This window comes from Girardinichthys multiradiatus, chromosome 6, assembly GCF_021462225.1.
Source record: "Girardinichthys multiradiatus isolate DD_20200921_A chromosome 6, DD_fGirMul_XY1, whole genome shotgun sequence".
Classification (NCBI taxonomy): Eukaryota; Metazoa; Chordata; class Actinopteri; order Cyprinodontiformes; family Goodeidae; genus Girardinichthys; species Girardinichthys multiradiatus.
Window position 1 is genome coordinate 32,961,376 of NC_061799.1, and position 22,543 is coordinate 32,983,918.

The 22,543-nt window shown below is 38.0% G+C and overlaps 2 protein-coding genes across 3 annotated transcripts; one reads left to right on the top strand and one right to left on the bottom strand.

The window, feature by feature from the left end:
- Positions 1-1,793: 1,793 nt before the first annotated feature.
- On the top strand, positions 1,794-11,837 carry LOC124869907 (ras-related protein Rab-8A). The gene is made up of 8 exons (XM_047368140.1): positions 1,794-1,973; positions 2,460-2,520; positions 4,182-4,242; positions 4,341-4,418; positions 4,532-4,621; positions 4,754-4,819; positions 6,654-6,704; positions 7,874-11,837. The coding sequence occupies exons 1-8, from the start codon at positions 1,850-1,852 to the stop codon at positions 7,961-7,963; spliced, it is 621 nt and encodes a 206-aa protein (XP_047224096.1). The 5' UTR covers positions 1,794-1,849; the 3' UTR covers positions 7,964-11,837.
- cib3 (calcium and integrin binding family member 3) lies at positions 11,574-21,806 on the bottom strand. Of its 2 annotated transcripts, XM_047368142.1 has the most exons (6): positions 20,155-21,806; positions 18,618-18,652; positions 15,886-15,997; positions 15,198-15,345; positions 13,073-13,268; positions 11,574-12,307 (listed from the first exon to the last, which is right to left on the bottom strand). In XM_047368142.1, the coding sequence occupies exons 1-6, from the start codon at positions 20,203-20,205 to the stop codon at positions 12,286-12,288; spliced, it is 564 nt and encodes a 187-aa protein (XP_047224098.1). In that variant the 5' UTR covers positions 20,206-21,806; the 3' UTR covers positions 11,574-12,285. The 2 variants fall into 2 exon arrangements, with proteins under 2 accessions (XP_047224098.1, XP_047224097.1); XM_047368141.1 differs by lacking the exons at positions 18,618-18,652; positions 20,155-21,806 and adding an exon at positions 16,705-16,872.
- Between the last annotated feature and the right edge of the window lie 737 nt (positions 21,807-22,543).

Consider the following 22,543-nt stretch of genomic DNA (forward strand, 5'->3'; position numbering starts at 1 on the left):
ATTCTTTAATAGGTTCAGCTCAGAAACAAGGTCAGCAACCTCCTCTCCTGCTCACAGCCAAACAGACATTCCACCTTCCTTTGACCCAAAGGACCCACAGCTGTCCAGTAACACCTCACATTTTTTATCTTCCACCTCAGCCCTAGACCCTTCTGCTTCTACATGTTTGCCTTCAACCATATCAGAAGATGCTGATGCTTCATTTGCTTCCCCCTTCCACCTGTGTGTCCTCCTGTCTTGTTCCGGTACCAAATAAAACTCATCCATCAGTCCTCAATGACTATAGACCTGTTGCCCTGACATCTCACATCATGAAGGTCCTAGAGAGACTCCTGTTGGCCCACCTGAGTAAGCAAACAGTAAACTATCAGGACCCCCTTCAGTTTGCTTATCGCTGTGGAGTTGGAGTTGAAGATGCCATCATACACCTGCTTCAACAAACCCACTGTCATCTGGACAAAGCCAGCAGCACTGTGAGGATCATGTTCTTTGATTTTTCCAGTGCATTTAATACAATCCAACCTGATTTGCTTTGTCAGAAACTCCAGAAGACTCAGGTGGAGGCCTCAACAATCTCCTGGATCAAAGACTACCTGACAAACAGACCACAGTTTGTGAGACTGAAGGGTTGTGAGTCCAACCAGGTAGTCAGCAGCACAGGAGCACCACGGGGGACTGTACTCTCACCATTCCTTTTCACTCTGTACACCTCAGACTTCCAGTACAAGACAGACACCTGTCATCTGCAGAAATACTCGGATGATTCTGCAGTCGTGGGGTGGATCAGAGATGAACAAGAAGCTGAGTATAGGAAGGTGGTGGACCACTTTGTGGCATGGTGTGGAAACAATCATCTCATTTTGAACGTGACTAAAACAAAGGAGATGATTGTAGATTTTAAGAGAAACAGGAATAAGTCAAAAACTATTTCTATCATGGGAGAAGAAGTGTAGGTGGTGGAGGAGTATAAATACCTCGGTGTTCACCTGGACAACAGACTAGAGTGGAGATGCAACTGTGAAGCCATCTACAAGAAGGGACAGAGCAGACTGTACTTATTTAGGAAGCTGAGGTCCTTTGGTGTTTGCAGCAAGATGCTGCATATCTTCTATAAGTCTGTTGTGGAAAGTGTGATCTCTTCTACCATCATCTGCTGGGGAAGCAGCATCAGAGCCAGGGACTTAAAAAAGCTCAACAAGCTGATAAAAAAGGCTGGTTCTGTTCTGGGGACTCCTCTGAAACATCTGGAGATCATTGTGGAAAGACGGATTCTTCATAAAATGAAGAACATTATGGAGAACCCTGAGCATCCTCTTCATGAGACTGTCCTACAACAACAGAGTGTCTTCAGTCTTCAGTCAGAGGCCTCTTCAGATCTGTTGTAAGACGGAGCGCTACAGGAGATCCTTCCTGCCCACAGCCATCAGCATCTACAACAGCTCTTTGAGGAAACCTTCATAATGAGCTGCAACAACATTTAATTTCCCTTTGGGATTAATAATTGGTTGCCCAAGACAAAATTGTTTCCTCAAAAATGTTTGATTTAGCCTAGTTTAATCAATACAGATTTGGGTGCACCCCGGTCTGCTTTTGAGTAAATGTTGCCGTATATTTGTGATTCTACTTATTAGGAAACTAAAAAGAAAACGAAAAACATGTACAGTTCTTGAATTGCCTTATGGGGGCCGCACAAAATCAGTTCAAAGTCCACAAATGTCCAGCACTGCTGATAACTTCTCGTCCAATGGCGCTGTAATCCCTGTAAGTGGATTCCGGACCAGCAGGGGGCGTTGTATCGTTTTTGTGCATCCCATCTTCGCCGGGCGGGATTTCCGCAATAATATCAAGTATGGCGAAAACATACGATTATTTGTTTAAATTACTGCTAATCGGGGACTCCGGTGTCGGCAAGACCTGTGTCCTCTTCAGGTTTTCAGAAGACGCCTTCAACTCAACGTTTATCTCAACAATAGGTGCGTTTTTGGGGTGTATTTTGGTATATTCTGTGTGTTTACACTACGCAGAGGGACTGGCTCTGCGGATACGTCTATTTGCTGGAATCCTGGTTATGGTAGATGAGAAATAACTGATTTTTTTGTCAGTAAACGTTCATACTTGTTCAGATTTTGAGGACCTTGTCGCTCTAATATAGTTGGGTGTAGAAAAGCTGTTAATATTGTATTTATGAGTTGTTTGTAACTTAATTTGATATTACTTTTCCGCCCATACCGGTGTATAAGCGCTAGTGTCAGCCGTTAAACCCGTCTATGTTCTGGAAAGACACCGGAAAAGCTGATGTTTTGCATGTTAAATACTTTTATTATAAAGCGCCTTTTCTTTTTAATGGACCCTACTGACTTTTGTTGTATAATCAGTTGTTTGAATGTTGTGTTTTGGGTCATTGCATCTTAAACTTGACGTTATTATGCAAATTTTAGTTTCCGTTTGCTTTCCTACAGGTATTGATTTCAAGATTAGGACAATAGAGCTTGATGGCAAGAAGATAAAGTTACAGATATGGTAAGAGTACCTTTTTTAGGGTGAGCATTGTTTTGTTAATACGGTGCCTTGCAAAGTATTCACGCTCCTTGAACTTTTATACATTTCATCACTTTTTCCAACCACAAACGTCAGTGTTATTTATTGGGATTTTGTGTGATAGGAAAAATAGTGCATAAGTGTGAAGTTGAATGAAAATGTTAAACAGTTTTCAGATTCTTAAAAAAAAAAAAATATTGTGTCGTGTGCTTTTCTATTCGGACCTCTTTACTCAGGTACTTCTTAATAAAAATCCAGTGCAATCGATTGCCTTCGAAGGTCACCTAATTGGTAAATAGTCCACCTGTGTATAATTTAATCTCAGCATAAATACAGCTTTATTGTGAAGGCCTCAATTTGTTTGTTTTTTAGAGAAAATGAACGAACATGAAGACCAGGTAACACAGCAGACAGCTCAGAAATAAGATGGAGAAGGTTAAAGTAGAGTTGGATTCTAAAACAATATGCTGAGATTCAAACATCTCATGAAGCACTGTTTAATCCAAACATATAAACAGAATAGCAAAGCTGCAAGCATACTAAGACATGGCCGTCCACCTAAACTGACAGGCGGGCCAGTGAGAGCAATAATTGGTGAAACAACCAAGAAACCATAACTGGATGAGCTGCAGATTTCCGCAGCTCAGGTGGGAAAATCTGTAGAGAGGACAATTTTAAATTAACTTACCTATCTAAAACAAATTAACCAAAAGGCAAAATTGTATCTCTCTAACAAACAAAGGAGAAAACAAAGATAGTCCACTGCTACAAACTCCTTAGATTATTTACAAATGCTGATGGGAGTTGTGGCTGGTTGGGCTGAGCAGAGGAGGAATGTTGGGTGGTCCGCTGCAGCATCATCTTATGCATCAGCCTCCTTTCATTCAGCAGTCTGCATCCGACTAGCTGTCTGACTCCAACCAAACGTGGAACGGCATCCACACCCTTCAATTAACATACAAGCTATTACTGCTGTCTTAATAATACATGGACGTTTGTGGCAGTAATGGGACATATTGTTCAAGCGGTGTGAATACTTTTGCAAGGCACTACACATTTCTGATAAAGTTAGAAGTCAGGTTCACAAACACTCTTCACTACTTATTAAAATCACGAGTTAGGCTGACAATGCTTCCACTTTTGCATTTGTTGTGTGTTGTACTTCTCATATGACTAGTGCAAAGTAAAGCAAAAATAAATAAATAAGCAAAGAAACAAACATCACCCTTGGCATATAGAAAGAAACACTAAAAATAAAAGAGAATCATTTAATATTACAACTCAGGCTTGAGGTTTATTAAACACAATTTTAAATAATAACAATTGCATTTATGTAAACCAGGAAGAGAAAGTATCATGGATGATATGTGTCTTAACTATGTGGGAGCCAGCCAATCAGAATAGATTTTTGGAACACACAGAAGCTGCATTTTATTATTCAGCCAATGAGTCAAATGAACTCTGAAGCTAGTCATTGAGAGCTTTTCCAGATAATCTCTCAGATGTGAAAAAGTAAAACATTTCTTGAATCAAAACACTGCCGACTACGAGCTGCTGCTGTTTGAAACAGAAATAAAGTTTTGAATCTGATCCCCAAGATGTTTCCCCCTTTTTATTTAACTTAACTTATTTGACTTTTACAGGGATACAGCTGGTCAGGAACGTTTCAGAACAATCACAACCGCCTACTACAGAGGAGCAATGGTGAGTGGCTTCATGTGCTATTAGTTCCTCTTTCTTAACCATTAAAAGGCTCCTCAGCTGTATTTATTGCAACATGTGTCATGTGCTTCTCTTTCCAGGGCATCATGCTTGTCTACGACATCACAAATGAGAAGTCTTTTGAAAATATCAAAAACTGGATAAGGAACATAGAGGAAGTATGTACTGCTCTAAACACATCCTCAGTGACATGTTTGCTGCGTGGTTTTATGAAAGACTAAATGGCTCCATGGAGCATTTTAAAATGTGCCTTTTTCCTCTGTTTATGCAGCATGCATCATCTGATGTGGAGAAGATGGTTCTTGGCAATAAATGTGACATCAATGACAAGAGGCAGGTGTCCAAAGATAGGGGAGAAAAGGTGAGAATCTCAGTTTAACATAAAATGAAGGTTGCTGTTTAATGATAATATATTATTAGCACTAGAATGAGAGCAACAGATGTTAGCAGGTTCAATGAAACTTAATTTTGGACTTATTTCTTTTTCTTTCAGCTTGCACTAGAGTATGGGATCAAGTTCATGGAGACCAGTGCAAAGGCCAACATCAATGTGGAAAATGTAAACCACTCTTGTGTAAAACCCTTTCACATATGTACTTGTTTCATCTGATTTGAAAAACAATCAGGCTTCATGTCTGTATGATTATCTTACCACCAAATCTAAAAGTGTCAAAAACAGATAAAGTTGTCTGCACATCTGATAAAGTGGTTAAAAACCCGTGGAAATGTTCCAGGAATTGAAAATTGGACTAATTTTAGTTTGGTCTGCCATGACCGGGGATCAGAAATAAATCCTTTTATTCAGGTGTGTTGAACCAGGGAAATATGTAAAACAATATGTAAAACAGACACTGCTGATCTACATTCTCTGTTTTAGCAGTGCTAGCTATACTTGACACTCTAATCACATAGAAATAATGACTGTTTGCAGGAGGAAGGATTAAAAAGAATATTTTGAATGCTGTTCTAATATCATCTTATATTATAGCTTTTAAAGAGAAATCAAAATCAGCTTAAATTAATTAGGAAGTCAAGGCAGTCAAAAACGAGATCAGAAATTGGGCCTGAACGTCTGACCAGTGTGTCTTTATATACATTTAATTCTGGAGACAGCTTTAACAGTGTGGCTGCAGCTCCTTCCTGGTTCCATGCTGATCAGACTGATGTGTGTAAGCATGACTCATCTGAGACCCTCTTTACACGACAACGATCCATTGAAAACAGGATTTTGTTTTCGTTTCTGTTAACACATCTACATGATGTTTTCATTACAATTTCTGTTTACACGGCAACAGTAGACGTGAAGATGGTGTAATTCCCCCACCATGCTACTAGTTGATGGTATGTTATTTGAAACTCAACAACATGCACAAACACTTCCTGCTTACAAAACAGAGGAGAAAATGAGTACTTTGTTGGAGAACAGTTGTTAGATTCAAAAGAGTCAGGTGCACAAGTCAGTATTCTGCAATCCACTGCTGTTATTGCTTATATCTTTGTCTTCTGTGGGTTTTAAACTGGTCAGCAGACGTGATGTTGTGCGCGTGCGCATTAATCTCTACTGATTTCAGTCATACTGAGCATTAGCCAGGACTTCCCCTTAAGAAGGATTTAATTTTTCCCCTCTACCTGACAACAATGACCTTTTCACACGATTACACTCTGGAAGCTGCCCTCAAATGGTGTCATTTTCAGAGAAAACATGCCCCGTTGTCATGTAAACAAACAGTAGAAACTCAACTCAACTTTTTCTTTCTCGCCAGAAAACGTTGTCGTGTAAACAGGGCCTTAGTCTGATCTAATTGTTCTTCACACATGTTAAATACGTATGACTCAGTGCTCGTTTCAGCATTATTTGCTATGTTCCTAAATATTCTCACAGTAGATGTCAGTTAACAGCTGCAGCTTCAATAATGTATGGCAGAATTCAGACACCCCTGTCATTACTGTTCACTCAAGGACAAAGAGAGGTTAAGCAAACAAATCGCTAGTTTCTCTAGAAATTAATCATTAAAATAAAACGTTGTAAGAATTAAGAGAATGCAGCAAATACCCAAAATATCTGGTAAAACTGGAGAAATATTGCCAAAAGATGACAAGAAAGCCAGATTCTTTGAAATAAAAGATGGATGATTTAAGCAATAAATAATAAGATATGTAAATACAAACCTAAATACCCTCTATTGCTTTAAATGCCTTTAATTGTTTTTTTATTCCCTCTTTCTTATACATATTTTCTAGTAGTCTTCTTGTTACTACTGTCAGTTATAAAGCCTTGACATTGCAGATCAAGATGTTATCAAATGATTTCATACACTGTGGCTTCATAATGAAATGCTTTAAAGTAATGTATAGAAATGCATCATTTATTTACATTTGTTTGGGATTCACAGGCATTTTTGACACTTGCCAGAGACATCAAATCAAAGATGGACACAAAAATGGTAAGAAAAAATATTCTATCAATAGAAGCCAAGCGATTTTATTGAGATTCAGTGTGATGGATTAAAACAATGTATTTCTTACACAAATAATTGTAAAGTAAAACGATTTATGGTTTTCTACATTTCTTTACATATAAAAATCTGGAAGGTGCGATGTGCATTTGTATTGAACTCTCTTGAGTCAGTATTTTGCTTCAGGTCTTTGGGGTTTGTCTCTACCAGCTTTGCACATCTGGAAACTTAACAAAGTTTCCCCATTTATTGAAGTAGCTCAGTGTCTGTCAAATTGGATGGAGGGCATCTGTAAACATCAGTTTTCCTTTCCTACCTCAGATTCTCAATTGCATCTAAGTCTGGACTTTGACTAGGCCGTTATAATCAATGACATGCTTTGATCTGAAACATTCAGTTGTAGCTATAGCTCCATGTTTAGGGTCGTTGTTCTGTTGGAAGGTGAACCTTCACCCCCAGTCTCAAGTTTTTTGCAACCTCTATAAGGATTTCTTCCAGGATTGGCCTGAATTTAGCTCCGTCCATCTTTCCATCAACTCTGACCAGCTACCCTGTCCCTCCTCCCACCGACATGTGTTACCATATGGGTGGTGTGTTTACTGTGATTTGCATTGTTAGTTTTCCACACATAGCATTTTGCACCGTGACCAAACAGAGAGAATTTTGCTTTCATCTGACCAGAGCAGCTTCTTCCACACGTCCCCTGCATGGCTTGGGGCGAGCTGCAAATGAGACAACAGTGGCCTTCACAGAACAGCTGCATATATACTGATTACACACATGTTGACTCTTGTTTACTAATTAGAAGAGCTCTGAAGCAACTTAGTTGCACTGGATTTTATTTTGGGCTATGAATACATAAGCGTGCCACCTTTTTCAGATTTTCATCCCACAGTTATGCGCTACCGTGTGTTGTTCTATCACAGAAAAGCCCAATAAAATACATTGAAGTTTGTGTTTATAAAGTAATGAAACGTGAAAACGTTTGCATGCACTGTAAGTTATGAGAAACAGCGTGTCCACCAGTCACTCCTTGTATGTATTTTAGGATGCATTTTGGGTTTCTTGTAACATATTTAAAAACATAGAAGAGCTTTTTGTTTGTTTGTTTGTTTGTTTGTTTGTTTGTTAATTGATCTTTTTGTGGTTTGCTGCAGGAAGCCAACACCCCTCAGGGTGGCAGTCACGGAGTCAAGATCTCAGAACCACAGAAAAAGACCAGTTTCTTCCGCTGCAGCTTACTCTGAGTACCAAAGCCTTCCATGCTGGCTACAGGCTGGCCAGACACAATTTGACTGTGCTTGCTCTCAGAACTTCCTGCTCTTTTTTTTCCTATTCTTCCCAACCATGGCCTCTCCCGGTTCATCCGGTCTGCAAAAACCACTATTGTCAATAAGTGGAGGACTTCCCCTCCTCTCTTCCTTTTCTGATGGCTTCCAGAGGTGCGCCGCTTCCATATTTAGAAGATAACTTGTCTTCGCTTTTCAGAGTTTTTAACTGACAAATGACTCAAACCCGAACGTGGTCCACGTGTTCTCTGTTACAGAATCTGGGCGTCTTGTATTTCTTACAGTCAGTAGCAGAACCAATGACAAAAGATACTTACATCATTATAATATTTTTGAATTGGAATGCAGAAGTGGGGTTTTGATCCATTTTTAATGGCACTCTTTGGGTTGTTGTGTTACATGTGGCTGAGTAGGGACTGATGGTCCTGAAATTCAGTAAGAGTTGCACTTTTCTCATATCAGCAGCTGAAGTCATATCAAGCTGTATAAAGTCAATTCGAAATCAGTTGGAAGGATTTTTCATTTGTTCTCTTTTAATTTGTTTGTTGTTCTCGACAATCATCTGATGTGACGCCTCTGATCACTGCCTCCAAACAATTTTTTTAGCCGTAGATTTTAAGTTTTGGCAATATATGGTCTGTGTTGTCTCAGTAAGAGGTGGCATATCCCTGTAAAGGGTCTCTGAAGTAGTAAACCATATAGTCGTAGAGATGCACTGATCAGGCTTTTACTGGTCAAAATCAGTTTCTGGTTTTATTAAGGTCGGACCTGCTGATGCCAATTTTCTTTTTAAAAAAAATGTAATGCAGAAAGGAGCCGAAACTGTTCCGCAGGTTCCATGATAGAGGTTAAAGCAATTGTAGAAACAATATTGTTCTGTTAGCTATTTAAGTTTCATTTTAGGGACACTTCAAATTAAAAAAAACGGTTGGAATAGCTGAAGTGGCCTAAACAGATGCAATTATACTCAAGACAGAGTAATAAACTCTTATATAATACTCTCAGCAGAGAAAAAGAAACATTCAGTTCTTCAGACTTGAATTTCATCACCATCTACGTTTGAAAGTCCCACATTCATGTTGTCATGGTGCTTTATACCATCATTTGAAAGACTAATCCCAAAACCCGAAATCATCAGAGCTGTTATCTGCCACACCTAACTTAAATCTTTAAGATTAAACCCTAAAAATCATTAGGAGAAAATGTTATCAGAACAGACGTCTTCAGATGTTCAAGAGAAAACCAGCTCTACGTTTTACCTCCTTAGGTTAAATCTGCTTATATTAAAGCCTTTCTTTATATGGGTAGCTGGTTGAAGGTGAGCTTGATGCCTTTCATCAATGGGCGGATTACTGTGAATGACTGAGCATAAACAGACATAACATGTTTTTCTGAAAGAAAAGGGCAGAAATAGAATATTTAAACATCATGTTTTAAGTTGGCAGGAGAATAGGAAGCGCTGCTTTATTAACTTCCTGTTTAGACCGAGATGTTTTTGCTTTCTGTGTGGTTTTCTTTAAACAAAATGGCAGGAACTGCATTGCTGGTGATTGATTTTTGGACAAAGTACAGCAGCCAGCCTGACAGTGTTTTTTGCCAGCATTCAGCAGTGTAGCAGATACACCTTCGTCTTTATCCTCAAATGTCAAAACTCGTATTATAATCTACATTGAAATCTGGAGATGTGACTCAGAAGAGGTGTTGAACATTTACAACCCCAGCCACATTAGTTTTTCAACAGCAAGGTTCCCAAAGTCTGTGGAAGAGAAACGGACCCAGAGCATCACACATCCTCCACCGTGCTTAACAGGGAGCATGAGGTGCAAAAGGTAGAAAGTATTGAATTTCCTTACAGCGTTTTCCAGTTCTGGAAAACTACGGAAAGCTGTAAATGGACTATGGGGAAAAATAGTTGTATTCTCAGACTTTATTCCCTGTCACATGATCTAAAATTTGTACCCATTCAACTATTTGTTGTCCACCATGCATCTGTTTATCCATCACTTTGTCCATGCAATTATCCATTCTATATTTTAAACCTGACCACAGTAGTAGGAGCCACTGAAAACTCCTAGTATGCTAAAATGGTGGACTAAATTGAATGTTGAAGTTTAAATGTTGGAGTCTGGAAAAGTTTGGGATTTTGGCATGAAAGGTGCGCAGGAAGTCTGTCCACACCTGCAGTGTTAGTGGCTAAAATGCTCAATCTTAGTCTCATCTGACCAAAGTGCACTGTTCCAGTTAAAGTCCATGTAGAGCTTCACATCTTTACGACTGATGCTAGGACAGATGATGCTTATTTGGCATGCCTTTAAAAAGCAGCTTTTTGACCTGAAGATGGTTTTCATTGTTGTTGTCGAGATGATGACCAAAATATGCAGATCTCTCACCCGCTCCATAAATGTACTCAACTTAAAGGTTAGATATCTCTAAACTGTTCAGTGGAATTATTCTACTGCAGTAGAAAACTAGTTTATGTTACACATCTTTTTCATGGGTGTCCTTGGGAATCAGCTCCAGATGTCCTTCAAGTTAAATGACCTCTCTGGTTATTAGATGGTTCAGATGATCACCACATGAGTTCACCCAATTTCCCATAGAGCTCTCCCAGCACTTTACAAGTAAATCGTGTTGTCTGTGTAGTCTGTGCCAAGTGATGGCTTCGCAATGTAACAACACAGTGTTGATCTGTTGAGTCTTTGTATTATAAAGCCGTGTAATACCAAAATTTAACTGGAACAAGTGATCCACCATTCTCATATTGTAGTCTTTCACTTTGTAGCATTTGCTTGTAATTTATGTAAACTGATGTAAATCCAGTATGTAGGTGTAGAATAGAGGAGTTTTAAGCTAAAGCCTGCCAATTTATTCTAGAAAGGTAATATTTCTGCTCTGCTCTCATCAAAGCAGGTTCAAATTAAGCTCATTTCAGATATTCAGTTCCATGTTTAGTTGTAGCCCTCATGTTTGATGGCTAGATGGCTCTATAGCAGCAGTATGCCGGTTAGCTAAACCACCTAAACACATTTGAGTCGCATTTAATTAAATTGAGAAAACAAAAAAAGCAGAGTTAATTGAAATATGTTCTTTTTAATGTATTTGCTTCAGTTTCGGCCTTTTCCTTTATTACCTCGTTTACATTCCTACATCAGTTGCTCTTCTGGAAGTTCCTACACCCACAATATTTAGAAAGGCATTTTTCTGGTTTGGTCGAGCCTTTTGTAAGGATCAAAGAAAAATCCGGGACCTCATGATTACTAGGACCATTTGTCTTAACTGTCAGCTCTCATAGCTGAGCTATGCATGGTGAATCTTGGACCTTTACACCCCTACTGTTGGATTTATGGGCTTTGTTCCATATAATGTTTATTTAGTCACTTATTGAGCCAAAAACAGGTCATGCTCATTTGGAAGCTGCTTGTTGAACTAAACTTCTAGCAGGTTTTTTTTTTTAGCAGAGATGAAACGGCGCTGGTATGTTGCTTGAGTAGTTTAAGGTGATAATAACCATGGAGAGCAGATGTTGGACCCAAAATCTGTACTTTTATTTTTTTTCATGGATTGATGCTTCTTCTTTTTTTTTTATTTCACTTCTTCTTAAGATTCCGGTCACATGTTGTAATAAAGCAAACACGTATCTTTAGCTGTCACGTTTTCATTGTCTGTTGGGAAATTTACAGGGAGATGTTTTGAGCGGGAAAATATATAAATATCATTGAATATTGAAAAATAAATCTATATAAACTGTACTGTACTTTCTAAACCCATAAGAAATGTATCTACAAACTGTAGATATGTGTACTTTTGATTTAATAAAAAAGATCTAAAAATGTTTAAGTTCTTCCAGTACTTTCATTGGCTGGTTTCCTGACGAGGTGACCAATAGTTGACCCCCATGCTGGAGCTTTGCTGCTTTTAGGACAAATGGCCCTCTCCCCCTCTTACTGGCCCGCTGGGATGTTCTGTTCTTTTACATGCAGTGTAACTGAACCCCTTTAGATACAAAACAAATCTACTGTTGATGGTCATAATTAATGAAGCCTGTCCTGATGGATTAGCTGGGCTTCCACCCGCTGATGGACCATGGCTGGTTTTATTGCAAAATAAACTCTGGATGTGGGTTCAGTTGAAGTTTCACTTCAGGTGAAAACATTTAAGATCAAATGACAACATAGAGTAATAATAGTTTTCTGAAGATTTCAACATTTAAGTTGAGCAGTATTTTTGTTTAGTCCATGTTTGGGTTTTTACAAGCGATCAAAGGGCAGCAGCTGGTTTCCTTAGATCCGTATGTGAAAGGTGCTGTGAAGACAATTTTGTAGATGTTATATTTTATATTTTGTCATATAACAACCACAATGTTCATGCATTTTATTGGGATTGTATCTGACCAACACAACGTGGTGCATGACTATGAAGTGGAAGTTCAATTTTTTCTTTTTCAAATAAAAGTGTGGCGTCTATTTGCATGGAGGGTACCTGGTTTGTACTGTTAATAGTTGCCCATTCTTTAAAAAATATTTCAGGCTCAGTCAGAGTGGGTGGTGAAACGCCTGTGAACATCATTTTTCAAGTCTTGCGACTAATTCTTGCTTGGATATAGCTCTTGACCTTGACTGGACCATTTTAACACATGAATTTCTATGGATTAATTGATCTAAACCATTCTATTGTACCTCTGAATGTACATTTATTGTCATTGTGCTCATTTGCAGCCTCCAACAGTTTGTTTTTATTTTATTTTTTTTACAGGATTGCCCTGTATTTAGCTTTTCCCATCTTTCCATTAACCCAATCTTGGCTGTCCCTGCTGAAGAAGAGCATCCAGGTGTGTCTATTTATTAATTAGGTGTATTCTGGAGGCAAGTGGTTGCATTAGATTTATTGAGGGGAATCACAGAAAAGAGCCAAATGCACCCCACACTGTTAAGATTTTCATTTCTGACAAATTTTGAACACCATGTATCATATTTGATCCACTTCACAGTTAACTGTTTTGTTTTGGTCTGTTACTTAAATCACAATAAAGCTCATTGGGTGTTAATACTTTTGCCAGCACTGATTTACCTGAGGAAATCCGGAGCTCTGTTAATCATGTGCTGGAAATCCTCCAGTGACAGGCGTCCATCGTTATCCAGGTCAGCCTCGTTCATCACCTTCTCGCACACCATCTTCACCTCGTCTTCTGTCAGCTCGTTGCGAGTCAGCTTGTTCAGTGTCTTCTCCAGGTCTGACTTGCAGATAAAGTCATCGTTGTTGAAATCTGTAAAAGCAAACACAAAGAATATGTAAAACATCCTATCTAAATTTTTGTCCTGTTTGTTAAAAGTGCTCAGTAAGTTTCAATGTCCCCAGATGCTAATATTTGATTTTGTGACTGATTTACTCTAAATACATGTTTCAGGCTGATGATGGGAAGTGAAGTTTCCTCAGAAAATAACCAGAAATACAAAAGAGCCCATTGTGTCGCAACACAAACACATTGATAAACACAATAATGAATTATTCTTCAGTTTCCTGGGACAGTCCTCCAGACTTTTATTGTAAATGTCTTAGTATTCCAAAGAGTTTGTGATGCCATGGATTTTATAAAGTTTCTCAAGACCTTGGGAAGGGAAACGGGTTCACAGCATCACAGATCCTCTAATGTACTTCTCAGCGAGCCCGAGGGGCTTTTCCACATATGCATTCTTCATTTCTTGACAAGTCCGCCTGGAGTGTTTGCTGGCAAAGGGCTCAGTCTTAGTCTCATCCGTCCGAAGCACACGGTTATAAAGTACCAAAAGAGTACTCCGCATCTTTACATCTGTGATGGTGGAAGAGCAAATGTTTACTTTCCTGGCATGTCTCCCTAACAAGGCAGACAGAAATACATAGGTTCCAATGGTTCTTATGGAGATGCCATTCTGTGCTGTACCTGCCCTACAATCCTCTTAACTTGGGTCCTCGTCAAGCTTATTTCCACATGATTTAAACCTTTTAACTGTCGCTCTTTAGCTGCCGTAGATGAATGTAAGTTTAGGTAAGTTGTTCTTTTAAAAAAACAAAACAAATATGCTTAACTTTGTTGGCATGTTCTCCGGCCTTTCCCATTTTAAAGAGTGAATGAGTGAAGTGGGCTTCTGTATCACATGATATTCATAATCCAGGGAAAGGAGATGTCATGAATTAGTTGCCTCAAGTTAAACACAATCCATTTGAAATATGAATTTTAAAATGTTCATTTATTTTAAATCTTTCTAAACACTTTCATTAGTGCTTTACTTAAATTATAAGTCCTTTCTATGCTGAGCTACACTTGCTCTCTCCAGTGCCTCTTGTCATTGTATATATATATGAAAAGGTTTCATTTGTCAGCTCTTGTTAACAAGGACTCACTTAGCAGTTAGGCCATCGAATCTCAGTAGTAAAGGGTAAGCTGGAGATTGGTCTAGAAGTGCCCAGGAGAGAAGAATCTAACTTTAGCCAATCTTATAAACAGTGGTTTTCAGTCTTACGTAACATAGTGTTAAAAATTCGGATTTGTTCAAAGCCCTCAATAGCCTAAGTTGTAGATTAGAAGAAACATATTTGTTGCAGACATAAAGGATTTAGATTTGCTACCTACCCCCCAACCATAAAAAATGCAGGAAATCATCTAAATTCAAGGATGGGGTATAATGCACTGCAGTCCCACACAAAGAAAATACACAGGTCGGCCTATTCTCAGCAACATGCAGGGCCTGGTGCCAACTCCCCATTAAAAAGCTACAAAAAAAGTATTCCAGACACAACTAAAAATGAAGTGCTTGTGCGTCGTCCTTTTCTTATGTTGCCCTGGGCAACTGCCCATGTGGTCATATCAAAAACCGTCATTTATTCTCTCATTATTTCTCCCACATCAAAAAAAGACTTTTGACTAATGTCATCAATCAACCCTTGTGATGAATTCACTGCTTTTTAGTCACTGGAGATAAAGAATTAGAAACTTTGTACATGTATAATATCAGATTAATAAAAAAGAAAATACCTCAAATACAAGCTGCAGGATTGTATGTATTTACATATTAATGTTTAACCAGCACTACTCTGTTTATGTAAATCAACAATAAAACAGAAAACATGTAAACATACAATCTCCATTTCTGTATTGAGTGGAGGACGTCTTTAAGATTATTTTTTTGCCATCTACATTTTCCCTGTGAAACCTTACCGTATATTTTGAAAGCATAGTAGGCCTTGAGGTCACGAGGAGCCATCTCACTGAGGACTGAGAACATGTCCAAGAAGTCGTCCAGAGTCATATTTCCTTCTCCATCCTCAGAGAAAACCTCAGCAATCCTCTGCCGAAATGGGTTGTCCTGAGCAGAGACCAAAACTGATAAAATGCTAAAACACAGGAGTTTATATTAATGAAATGGGTCTCTGCACAGGTGAGCATGCCCTGAGCGACTCCACTGTCACTCAAAGTGGAACAAAATTACATCAGCTGCACTCCAAACAGGTTTTGTTTTGCTTAATTGCATAACTGGTCAATACCACCCACCCTGTCTCCAGTGATATTGTCTGATTTTGATTTTGAAGTACAAATGTTGGAAAGAACCCTGTTTGGATCAAAGATGGACTTTAATGTTTGGTCTAGCCCACTCCTTTTTTTCAGCACCTGCCAGTAAACAGTAAATATATGTTTACCTTGCTTGCCTTTGCGTAAAGGGGCATATAATTGACCCATTTCTAACAAGTGAGCTCTCAGGCACCCAGGAGCATTCTTCAAGTTTAAAAGAGTCAGGTAACGTATAACCTTTCAATGAATTCTGTCGATTAGTTGGTCATTAATTATGGATCAGGAACAGAGGGGGAGAGCGGGTCTGCAGGGTTTTTTTGTGGACCAGTGGGTCTACCTTCAGCTCCGGCATGCTGCCAATCAGCTCATATGGTAACTTCACATCTGGTTGGTTGGTGTAGTCAAGAGGAACAAGCTGCGGTGCCAAATCCCAATAGCGGTAGAAAAGTCTAGGAAGGTCCAAAACATTCACTTTCAGTACTACATTACAAGCATACCTTGTTAAATAGTGGTTGCTAATAATAGAAAAAGTTTCTTAACAAGCATAAAGTAGGGAGAACATTCAAATATAAGCCAAAAAAAAACCATCAAAAAGCCTAATTTAACATCAATCTGATTTCCTTGGAAGTTCATCTCAGCAGGACTGGTCCACTGAGGGTTTAGTTTAAATTTACCGTAAAAGTTTGTACAGAACTAAAAAAGAGTCTGAATAAATCGTAACTACAGCTGCATCAATTTTCATTAGCATCCCTGGAAGAGAAGTGTAAAAGGTAAAATAATTCATATTTATTGTATTAGTATAATATTACAAAAAAAATTGTACTGCAAATTCCTTCAGCATTGTTTTCCACAGTCGCAGTTGTTTTGAATGTTGTAAGTATTACTGACTGCACGGGCATGTTTTGGAGAATAGCTATTTGGGTGTAACTATTTTCTGACTCATGAGAATCAATATACATTTGCCGTTCTTGACTGGCATGTTCTCTTGTCTTTCCCATGTTGGGACCACAGAGCCATGGGTTTTCAACACTAAAACTCCGGTACATACTTTCCTGGAACCTTTCAAAATAAAGTGCATTAACCTTCTTCCAGCACAGCCAGGAAAGGGGGTAACTGCGGACTTCCTGTGGCGCCAATACCCAAATAAAAGCCCCACCTTTCCACAAGTCTTTCTCTTCCATACGGCCTCCCAGAGTGACCGGTCAGGAGGGAACACAGCGCGCTGAATGTCTTTTGCTGGCAAAAAGACATAAATTCAACTGGATCCAAGGACCGATCATTTGCAAAAGTTAAGTAGAATGAAATACTGTCTGTGTATCCGGTATTTTCATTCATGAACGGAGAAATTAAGGTGTAAGAGTTGCTTACATTTTCTCTTCGAGGCCCCAACAGAAGCAAACGGTGTTCCGAGAGAAGCTGTTTCGACAAGCCGAGTCTGGAGGAAAGACAACGGCCGCAACCGTGTTTACGGTAACGAACAGCTGATCACCTTCTGATCGGGAGAAACTGAGGAAGTTGGCGGGAAGCTAACCTTTGTTCACGACGGATATCTTCTTCAAACTTCGCCTTGGGACGACATTCCCTCAACAGTTTCAGAGGTTGGGTTTTGGGCAGATTAACAGATTGGTTTAGGATGAAATGATCTAAACGTTTTCATGTTATGAAGTTTGTTTTGTGGAGCTCGGCTATCTTGGTGCTAGCATGCTACCTGTAGCACCCAGGCCGGTTCGGGTTCTTTGTATGTTTTAAAGCTAAGATAAACTTTATTTAAAGGGTGGTTTTAACCAGAACATTGCTCATAACGCGCCGTCAGCGCTTATGCATTTTAACCCTGGTATTTTAAAGGTATGTGTTGATTCTGGCGCTAAGCTATCTCTAGCTTAGCACTTTAGCTAGCTTCTTTGTTAGCCCTACGGCCAACCGGTAAGAACACGTGTGCTAGCATTAAGGCTAGTCAACAGAAAGGTTGTTAGTTTTAAAGCTAGTGAATAATAGTCCCTGAACAGCATTTACTAGAGTTGATAACTAAGTAAACACCATTAAGCCCCATTTCTCCAGAAAGATTTGGCTCTTTTCCAAAATACTCAATAATATTTGAAGAAATATTATTTTAATAAATGAAGGCAGCTAATTAGACACCGTTGAGAATTAGTCATCCAGGAAGTTGGTTTTATTCAGCAGATCATTATTTAAAACATTATTTTATTAAAATAATATTTAATCTGATCTTGCATTGTGAAGGGTTGTCTAAAGGTTGCTGATTATTTTCTAAGTTAGTTCCAAGACTAACTTCACTTCCAGATTCTTCAAGATAATCCTTGGTTCTCAAACATAAACACTGCATGGTAATGTTGCATCACTCTTTTTGGTCATGATTTCTAATCATCTTTAATCAACTTGTTTATATTGTACATAGTCCATTAAGTCTTCATTATTCTTTAATTCTGCTTGGTAGTTTAGTTGGATTGTTTTAGCATAGTAAAGAGTTTGTTGATTAAAATACGTTTGACTTTGAGTTGACTTATTTTTGTTGATAAATTCTTGTATTTTAAGAAATTGTGTGAATTCATTCCATATGTGTGCAGAGTTTATGCTGTTCAATAATGTCAGAGCTCGTCTCACACCTTTCTATTCTGTCCTAATACCATCGCCTTAATGGGGCTGGTATTCACAGGACAATCCTTAACAGACCGGAATATTATTTGGTAAAATATTAATATTTTATATTACATAATATTCTCAGATTAATATTTACAACACCCATTTTGAAGAATATTAGCTTGGGGAAATGGGATGTCTTAGATTGTTAATTAGACGTTTGCCAGCTGTCTGATCAACCTACAAAATGCATTTGGAAAAGTTCTTCATTAATTTTAGAAGATTTTTTCTTAATCTGGTTCTAATCAGATTTTTTTTCCCCACTGAATAAACTAAAGGTTGCCCAAATTCTAGATTTTTTTAATATAGCGTTGGATTACTTTTGTGAAAGATGAACATACTTGATGGCTTTTACATGTTTAAGAGCGGCTTTAATAAAAGTCGAGGGTGCTCTATATATTTTATGCTCACCTGAGAATTTCTTTTCTTGTGAAATATGTACAGTCCTGCAAATACAAACAGACAATGGTGGGAAAGTAAAGTTATTACACCGAACGTTCAGTAAGAAAATCAGTTTCACACGATAAAACTGTTTTTATTAAAATGCTGTGAAAAAGTATTAATTGCCCACCTTCTTAAACCATGGTTTAATTGTGATGAACCACATTTTCACTTGCCACACTCATGCCTGAATACTGCCTGTACTTCAGAATCAAGAAATCACTTGAATGGAACCTGTCTGACGTTATGAAGTTGGGTAAAAGTGCCCAAACAGCAACACAACTTATCTAAATCTAAAGAAATCTAAGAAAAGAGGAGAACCAAAGTCAATAACATCTAGAAATCTGGACAGGGTTACAGTTACAGAGAGTTTTCAGACTGAAGCACAGTGAGACATAGTCCACAAAAGGAAAAAACGTGGAACAGTGGTGAACCTTCCCAGATGTGGCCAACAAATCAAAATTACTCCAGGCGTGCATTGAAGTAGTTAATGAATCTGTCACCCAGGAGAACACAAAGAATCCTATAAGAACATCTAAAGCAATGCAGGCCTCCCCGGCCTCCGGAGAAAGAGAGAGAAAGAGAGTTGGCTCCCAAGGCCAAAACCACAGCTGACCAGAAAGAGCACAGAAGACCATCTCACATTTTCTACAAAACATCTTGATGATCCCCAGGAGCTTTGGAAAAGAGTCATTACCAACAGTCTAACATAGTGGCAGTACTGATGGTCTGGGGCTGCTTTGCTCCTTCAGGACCTGGAGGCAAAATTAATGAAACCATAAACTACAGCAAAACATCCTAAAGGAGAAAGTTCGGCCATCATTTTGTGACCTTAAAGCAAAACACACTTCGATTATGCAGCAAGATAAAGATCCAAGTACACCAGCAAGCCTACCTTTGCATTACTCAAAAAAACACCAAATAAAGGTCTAGGTAAAGAGGCCTAGTCAAAGCCTAGGTTTATATCTAGTTGATGTGCTGCGTCATGCATGACCTAAAGGCCGTTTATGCTTGAAAACCCCCCAATGTGAATCAATAGAACAATTCTGCAAAGAGTGTGCCAAAACTCCTCCACAGTGTTGTAAAAATCTGTATAATTGCTGCCTTTAGTAAAATTACTTTTTTATTGTCTGAAACATTGAAATGTGAGAGGGAAAAAACAAAAAAGAAAAATAATCTTAGCAAATACTTGTTCAGAGTCAAAAATAAAACAATTGAATTTATAAACTATTTTTAAAATGTAACTACATCCATGTATCTTGATGCTAGTTGTTTGTTTTCTTTTTTTATTTTTTTTTTTATTGGGTAAACATCACTTTAAAAGGATCAGACTAAATCAAATCAACAAACTATCTGGGTAAAATTTGTGAACAAGAACAGCAGCGCTGCATGGCTGTGGCTTGTATTCTTTTGTCCAATAAAGAACAAAGTAAGAACAAATTTCATCTACTTTGTCATTAAGGTTGCAAACATTAAGGTGATGCTTCAAAACGGGATCCTTACCTACCTGATATGCATCGAGCTGCTGTGCTGTGAAGATGGTTTGTTTATTCCCCATATCTGCGCTTTCAGGGTCCAAAACCACAGATCCATCGCTGCTCCAGCACTAAGCAAATGGTTTTTATTAGGGTGGCCCAGTCAGATATGAAATACCAGGACAAAATGAGGCCAGAGCCAAAGAGGAGATCGGGTGTCGGGCCGCAGCTGGGCCCTTTGCTTGCCACCATAAAGGCAGCATTTCATCGTTTGCTCCATTGTGAATAGCAGCCCCTCTGATAATGAATGAGGGCTGTCGTACAGCATCATGCCAAGTGGTTTCAACCCCCTTTAGTGCCACTCTATGGCCAACGCCTCGCTTGCTGCTCGGGTTACAGTCTTTACAGACAAGGTTTTGAAATGCACTGAAAGAAACTTTGATGGCTGACGACAACATGCTTTATGTTTTGTTTCAGCTGCAAACTCAAGAGACACGTTTATATATAGTTACTTTGCTGTGTAGTACTCATACCCCTTGATTATAACCTCAAACATCTATGTATTTTACTGTGATTTTATACAATAGAAAGTATACTATTTGATCAGTAATTTTCTCTAACAACCTCTTAGGCCTTCACAGAACTAATGGGTGTATAAACTACATACAAGTGGACTGGATTTATTAAGCAGGTGTTGCACTGGATTTTACTTTGGGGTATAAGAGTAAAGGGGGCTGAATACAAATACACCCTACACCTTTAAGATAATTGGCAAGGCTACAAGCTATGTACGAGCAAATGAATGATGTATAAGAGAATCTGGATGCAAAACATGTAACTTTTTTTCCTTTAAACCTCTAGAAAATCTTAATGTTTTTTATAAACTTTTAAACAAACCCGACAGAACCAGAAATAAGTGCCACATTCAGACAACAGAGCATTTTCCTGGTCTGTCATGATATCTGATGGAGACTGAAAATCACTTTACATTTTCATGGTTATCTGCAGACAGCTCTGCAGGAGCAGAGACCACAGTTCCAGGTTTGGATGCAATTACCTGTTGTATGTTACTTAGTGTTTAGTAGTTATTGTAAATGAATTATGCAGATGTAAAGCAACATCTATGGTCAGATGCAAGTTAGTAAAAAATTAAATGTAAAATAATCTTTTAAACCTGTTCATGGATTCAGTGCAACTTAAGGAATAGTGGAAGGAATTGATCAAATCTATAACTCTAAAACTGGTCATCATCTACTATTATTTGTCAGCTGAGACAAAAAAAGTATTTATAAGCAAATAGTCTTTCGAAAGAAGTAAAGGTTTTGACTTTTTAGGGGACAACCATGCTTAGACCACCATTATTTACTTAGTAAAGCTTTCTTTTATGATCAAAAATGAAATCTTTTACTTTTTATTTTAAAAGGTTTCAACTTAGTACTGACATGTCTTTCTAATTAATTATGTACACTTGATATTTGTCAAATGACTATTTTTTCTTATTTAATATCCATTATAAATGTGAAAATAATCAGAATTCTGAGTAAAACAGGACCATTTACTGAAAGATTTAAGCTGAGCGGTAACATCATCATGTACGCTCTGTTCCAAAGGCAGAACTTCCATTACTGCGTCCTTGCGTTCTCAGCTAAAAATGTGTAAAAATATTTAAATAAATTCCTCTTTAAATTAATTTTGTGTTTTTTATTATTCATACAGAAAATTTAGAAATAGTTTAGTAATTTAAATGGAGTACATTTATTCTTTGTGAAAGCATTTTGTTGAGATATAAATGTTTTTATCAAACTCCCCAGTGGCACACCCTGCAACACTTTGTATAATTACATTTTGATTTTTTAAAGGGATATTAATAACTTAACATGGATTTTTTAACCCACTGAATGAATGTACTAAAATTAAAGGCTAAATTATTTTCTTTTTTCTTATTTGACGTCATCTTCCTGTAAGAATAGTTAATTCTAAGGCTTATTACACATCTTTACTAGTGTTGATGAACAATCAATTCATCAATGCTTAGAAGCTTAGAGGTGTACTGCTAATATTTTTGCTCCTTAAAAATAAATTTCAATTCCAAATATTTCTCTGCATAACTAAAGGAAGACAGAAATGTAATAAGATGAAAACCATATATTTTAACATTATTATATAAAATGCACCTATAATGACTCAGCTTGCTTTAACATGAGAGATGCTTCTTCAGAAAAAATAGAAAAGGGTGGAGTAAATAATACTAAGATTTACATGGTTGAATCTCTCTGTAATTATTTATGATTCTTAGTGATGCTTCACTGAATGATTTGATCACCAAGTTCTTTCTGTGGAAAAAGTGTTGCCAAATTGTTAAAAAACATTATTGCTTACGGAGAACTCAATTAAAGTGGAAGAATGTTGCTAAATAAAATC

Excerpts from the sequence above, each read along its gene's own strand:
- LOC124869907 (XM_047368140.1), top strand. The coding sequence starts at position 1,850 with ATGGCGAAAACATACGATTATTTGTTTAAATTACTGCTAATCGGGGAC. Across the intron at positions 4,243-4,340 it reads CCTACTACAGAGGAGCAATG|GGCATCATGCTTGTCTACGA; the intron begins GTGAGTGGCTTC and ends TTCTCTTTCCAG. Across the intron at positions 4,820-6,653 it reads CCAACATCAATGTGGAAAAT|GCATTTTTGACACTTGCCAG; the intron begins GTAAACCACTCT and ends TGGGATTCACAG.
- cib3 (XM_047368141.1), bottom strand. The coding sequence starts at position 16,799 with ATGTCTTTTTGCCAGCAAAAGACATTCAGCGCGCTGTGTTCCCTCCTG. Across the intron at positions 15,998-16,704 it reads AGAGAAAGACTTGTGGAAAG|ACTTTTCTACCGCTATTGGG; the intron begins GTGGGGCTTTTA and ends GGACCTTCCTAG. Across the intron at positions 15,346-15,885 it reads GCAGCATGCCGGAGCTGAAG|GACAACCCATTTCGGCAGAG; the intron begins GTAGACCCACTG and ends GTCTCTGCTCAG.